The sequence below is a fragment of the Neophocaena asiaeorientalis genome, unplaced genomic scaffold, assembly GCF_003031525.2.
Source record: "Neophocaena asiaeorientalis asiaeorientalis breed wild unplaced genomic scaffold, Neophocaena_asiaeorientalis_V1.1 scaffold7, whole genome shotgun sequence".
NCBI lineage: Eukaryota > Metazoa > Chordata > Mammalia > Artiodactyla > Phocoenidae > Neophocaena > Neophocaena asiaeorientalis.
The window spans coordinates 11,472,345-11,478,344 of NW_020185337.1; the positions used below are offsets into that span (position 1 = coordinate 11,472,345).

The window sequence follows — 6,000 nt, forward strand, 5'->3', positions numbered from 1 at the left end:
GGCATAATTAAAAACAAGCACAGCATAAACCACAGCACAGCCAAGGAGAATTAAGGAAACAAATGAAAATTATTCTGTATCTGTCTATTCATTGTGATAATACAGAAATTAGTGAATAGAAATGTGATGGATCAAATGTAACAATACAATTTATTAGTCAATGAAGAGTTGTATAATTTTTATCTCTTATTTACCACGCCACCAAAGATCAAGTGTTACCTCAGTTTTACAGGATTTCTGGATGACTGCTGGTGGCTCTTTCCAATTAAACCTAAGCATACACATTATTTTAAAGTAAAATGACTAAAAAGATCTCAGAAAAAAAATTTCAAGTGTTTTAAGCTCCCTCTCTTTCTTTCTCTCTCTCTCTCTTTCTTTGTTTTCCTTCCTTCCTTCCTTTCTTTCTTTCTTTTCCTCTCTGTTTCTCATCCCCACATGTAAACACAGTCTTTTTTTTAAAGCGTAGTTAGGTGTTAAGAAGAAAAACAACTTCGACGCTTATCTGTTAAGAACTGCCTCTCTCTGGGACTAGTATTAATGTCATCACCACCAATCAATTCCACCTTTCTTCTGCCTATCAACTTGGCTTTCAGTATCCTGGGGGAGGCGAGGTAAGTAGGAGGGTGAACATGGAAAACAATCTCAGTATTCAGGGATAGGATTCAAAAGAATTCAAGTTATGTGAATGTAAGTTATGTGCTAAACTATATACCAATTTCTGAATGATTGTTGATTTTTTTGTTTGGCATTTGAGTAAACATAATAAAACTTACTATTTTTTTTTTACATCTTTATTGGAGTATAATTGCTTTACAATGGTGTGTTAGTTTCTGCTTTATAACAAAGTGAATCAGTTATACATATACATATGTTCCCATATCTCTTCCCTCTTGCGTCTCCCTCCCTCCCACCCTCCCTATCCCACCCCTCTAAGGTGGTCACAAAGCACCGAGCTGATCTCCCTGTGCTATGCAGCTGCTTCCCACTAGCTATCTATTTTACGTTTGGTAGTGTATACATGTCCATGACACTCTCTCACTTTGTCACAGCTTACCCTTCCCCCTCCCCATATCCTCACAGTATGGAGGTTCCTTAAAACTTACTATTTTGAGCCAAGGCTTGAAGTAGACAATCCAAGCATCCTTCTAAACTATCATCAGTTCTGTCAACAGCTGTTATCTTCAGCTTCTTCAAGGTATCACTGAGATTATCTGTTTAGAGAAAAAAGAGCAATCAGAAACCTCTCTAACCATCATGTTACATGATAAACAGTACCACTAACAGGCATAAGGCTGTTATGGTGAATTAATTTCCACATACATTCCAAAATGGCAATGGACTATACGATTACATATTTTTTAAATAAAATTTTATCCATTTAACTCCTATAAAATATTCATTCTGTATCTGTAAGATACCAAGAATATTCCATAGATAGTCACAGAACATCTTTTCAGCATTCTTGTACCTTATTTAGCTTGTTCAGGAACAAGCCATGGTTAACTGAAAAAAAAAAGGTCTACAAAAAATTACATAGCTTTGCAAATAATACTTTATTACATTTTTGGCTTCCTCTGTTGTATTTTAAATACATAAAATGAAAATGAAGGTTTAGAAAAGTTTCAAAATGATATGACTTAAAATAATAAAGTCTGATGACTATAAAACCTGTTTTAACAATGCCATTTAAAAAACGCTTCAAAGTACTGCTTTAAGCCAAAACATGTACATTTTGGATTTTAAAGCAATGCTCTCCTCCTAAATTATACATGGATTCCTCTAGACCATAGACTGTTAAAAATCTTTTTACACTATCAAAAATTATTTAGGACCCCAAAGAGGTCTTTTTAAAATTTTTTATTCAAGTTTAGCTGATGTATAATGTTATATAAATTATAGGTGTACAATATAGTGATTCACAATTTTAAAAGGTTATGCTCCATTTATAGTTATAAAATATTGGCTATATTCTCTGTGTTGTACAATGTATCCTTGTAGCTTATTTTATACATAATAGTTTGTACTTCTTAATCCCCTACCCCTTTACTTCCCCTCCCCATTTCCCTCTCCCCACTGATAACCACTAGTTTGTACTCTATATCTGTGAGTCCGTTTCTTTTTTGCTATATTTAATAGTTTGTTGTATTTTTTAGATTTCATATATAAATGATATCATACAGTATTTGTCTTTCTCTGACTCATTTCACTTAGCACAGTACTCTTTAGGTCAGTCCACATTGTTGCAAATGGCAGAATTTCATTCTTATTTTATAGCTGAGTAGTATTCCATTGTGTGTGTGTATATATATGCACAGACACCTCCCCTCAACATCTTTATCCATTCATCTGTTGATGGACACTTAGGTTGCTTCCATATCTTAGCTACTGCAAATAATGCTGCTATGAACATTGGGGTGCATGTATCTTTTCGAATTAGTGTTTTGGTATATATACCCAGAGTGGTAGTTCTAGTTTTATTTTTTTGAGAAACCACCATACTGTTTTCCACAGTGTAGCAACAACTTACATTCCCACCAAAAGTATATAAGGGTGCCCTTTTCTCCACATCCTCACCAACATTTGTTATTTGTGTTCTTTTTGATGACAGCCATTCTGTCACTTGTGAGATAATATCTCACTGTGGTTCTAATTTGCATTTCCCTAATGATTAGTGATGTTGAGCATCTTTTCATGTGTCTGTTGGCCATCTGCAGGTCCTCTTTGGAAAAATGTCTGTTCAGGTCTTCTGCCTATTTTTTAATCAAGTTGTTTGTTTTTTGATGTTGAGTTGTATAAGCTGTTTATATATTATGGATATTAGTCCCTTATTGGTCATATAATTTGCAAATATTTTTTCCTATTTAGTAGGGTGTGTTTTAATTTTGCTGATGGTTTCCTTTTCTGCATAAAAGCTTTTAAGTTTAATTAGGTCCCATTTGTTTATTTTACTTTTATTTTCTTTACTTTAGGAGATGGATCCAAAAAAATTAATGCTGCGATTTATGTCAAAGAGCGTTCTGCCTATGTTTTCCTCTAGGAAATTTATAATTTCTGGTCTTACATTTAGGTCTCTAATCCATTTTGAGTCTAGTTTTTTATATGGTGTTAGAGAATGTTCTAATTTCATTCTTTTCCATGTAGCTGTCCAGTTTTCCCAGCACCACTTATTGAAGAGACTGTATTTTCTCCATTGCATGGTCTTGCCTCCTTTGCTGTAGATTAACTGACCATAAGTGTGGGGGTTTATTTCTGGGCTTTTTATTCTGTTCCATTAGTCTATGTGTCTGTTTTTGTGCCAGTACCATACTGTTTTGATGACTGTAGCTTTGTAATAAAGTCTGAAGTCAGGGAGCGTGATTCCTTCAGGTCTGTTCTTCTTTCTCAAGATTGTTTTGGCTATTCAGGGTCTTCTGTGTTTCCATCCAAATTTTTAAATTATTTGGTCTAGTTCTGCAAAAAATGTCACTGGTATTTTGACAGGGATTGAATTGAATCAGCAGACTGCCTTGAGTAGTATGGTCATTTTAACAATAATAATTCTTTCAATCCAAGAACACAGTATATCTTCCATCTGTTTGTGTAATCCTCAATTTCTTTCATCAGCGTCTCATAGTTTTCCAAGTACAGGTTTTTTTTACCACCTTAAGTAGGTTTATTCCTAGGTATTTTATTCTTTTTGATGCGATAGTAAATGGGATTGTTTCCATAATTTCTCTGATGGTTAGTGTATAGAAATGCAAACAAATTTCTGTATGTTAATTTCATATCCTTCAACTTTACTGAATTCATTGATGAGCTCTAGCAGTTTTCTGCTGATGTGTTTAGGATTTTCTACGTATAGTATCATGTACAAAAGAGCTCTGTTTTCAATTATTTATATTGATATTTAACATACTAAAAATTAAAAATGAGACTTTTAAAGACTTATTTTAGTAATTCATTTAAACCTAACACATATAAAACTATTATCTGTTAACATAATTATATTTTTAATGAAAAATAATTATATTTCAAAACCAACTTACTGAGAAGAGTGGCATTTTTCTACATTTTCACAAATCTCTGTAATGTCTGCCTTAATAGAAGAAAACTGGATTCTCATATCTGCTTCTGTACTCAATCTTTATAATTTGTTGTTTTGGTTAAGTAGATGAAAAAAATTCAGCCTCACACATATACATAGTTGGAAAACAAGGGAGTATTTTAACAGCCTTTTCAGATAACAGTGGATAGTCTTTGATACTACACCAAAACTTGATTAGTGGTAGTGTTTTAAAGGCTAGTTACCATGTGCAATCTGAAACAATATCACTGAGCTCTGCCAACTGTTACATGAAAATCCACTGCTCTTTTGCATTTTGAGTCTTTCATGCATGCAACATGTTTGTCATCCATGCATTGGTCATTTAAAAAATTAGGTCATGGAGTTATGCATATCTTCCAAACACTGACACATTTCATTGTACTATTTCAAAATATCACATTTGTTAATATCTTCACTAATCTTTTTTAAAGACTAAGTACTGGGAAGCTGTCAAGCTTAAGGTGATACAAGTTTTCCAAAATTCTAATTTTCTCTTAAAACCTCTAATTTTATCACCAGCAACAGATACTGTGAGTTGTTTTCCTTAAATGACAAATTAACCTCATTCGTGAGAAAATATCTGCCAAATATGAAAAGCCAGTTCGTCTCTCTGTTCTTTCAAATTAAAAAAAAAAAGTTATTCCATGAAAAAAAGTATCTCAGTCAGCTCACAACTCAAAAGATTGCCCAACTGCTTTTCTTAAAAACAACCATCAGACGTTACGATGCAATGCAAGTGTTTTCTGTGTACTTCCCATTTTATCAAATAGTATATTTTTAAAATGTGTATTAAAAAGTTGAGTTTTAAAAACATTGTTTTTCCTGCTTCATCATGGACATTCTTAAGTAAAACTGGTATTTTTTTTAACCTCAAGTATACGATGGTAAAGAATACAATAATTACTAGTTATTGTAGTTTGGTGCTACTAGTAGCCTGATTCACACATACTGAAGCCCTAGCAATTTTTTACCCACAGATGCTTTTGCACCACTGTCAGTGCAAATGTCAATACAGTGAAAAACGACAAAAAATGTCTTTTGATGATACCACACAAATAGTTTTGACCTCATGGGCACCCTAACAGGATACCAAGGACTCCTGGGATTGCTGCTCTAGTATTAGAATTTCAGGCATTTTCTTACTTCAAAGTAAGGTGTAAATTTTAATAGACTTTTGTACATTGCCAGCTCATGACAATTCTAAAAATAAAATGGAATTCCCTATTATAAAATGAGTGGTAATTTATTTTCCAGGTCAAACCAGGAAAAAGTAGACAAAAATTTACATTAAATAATACTAACATACTCTAGTGATGTCTCATACAACTGTGATTAACCTAGTAATCCTAAACCTACTTTATAAAAAATCCCAGGTTATCATTCACAACGAATGTTAATATTTATTTTCCTAAGAGGGCTTAAATAGTTTTGAGAAATTGATTTTATTTCCCTAAAGGAAAAGAAAACTATATTCATATATATGTCTTCTATTAACTAAAAAGAAGTTGTAGGGCATCATATCTCAGATATACTTGTTCAATCTTATTACATGGATATAGGTTGATTTTTCTGAAATAAAGTATGAATAATATATCATATCTAAGTTCATACTACTAAAAGTAATAAAAAGTAATTACCACAACACTGAGGAAAAAAGACACAATGTTAGTCAAATGATAATAATACATCAAGGGCTTCCCTGGTGGCGCAGTGGTTGAGAGTCCGCCTGCCGATGTAGGGGACACGGGTTCGTGCCCCGGTCCGGGAAGATCCCATATGCCGCGGAGCGGCTGCGCCCGTGAGCCATGGCCACAGAGCCTGCAGGCTCCGCAACGGGAGAGGCCACAATAGTGAGAGGCCCGCGTACCGCAAAAAAAAAAAAAAAAAAAAAAAAAAAAAAAAAAAAAAAAAAAACA

General features: G+C 33.5%; 1 protein-coding gene across 6 annotated transcripts in view; it reads right to left on the reverse strand.

Annotated features, from left to right (window-relative positions):
- RAP1GDS1 (Rap1 GTPase-GDP dissociation stimulator 1) overlaps positions 1-6,000 on the reverse strand; it is a 153,655-nt gene that overhangs the window by 116,423 nt on the left and 31,232 nt on the right. For all 6 annotated transcript variants that reach the window (XM_024736033.1, XM_024736031.1, XM_024736030.1 and 3 more), the window contains exon 2: positions 1,104-1,211. In XM_024736033.1, the coding sequence (XP_024591801.1) occupies positions 1,104-1,211 (108 nt within the window). The remainder of the gene's footprint in view (positions 1-1,103; positions 1,212-6,000) is intronic.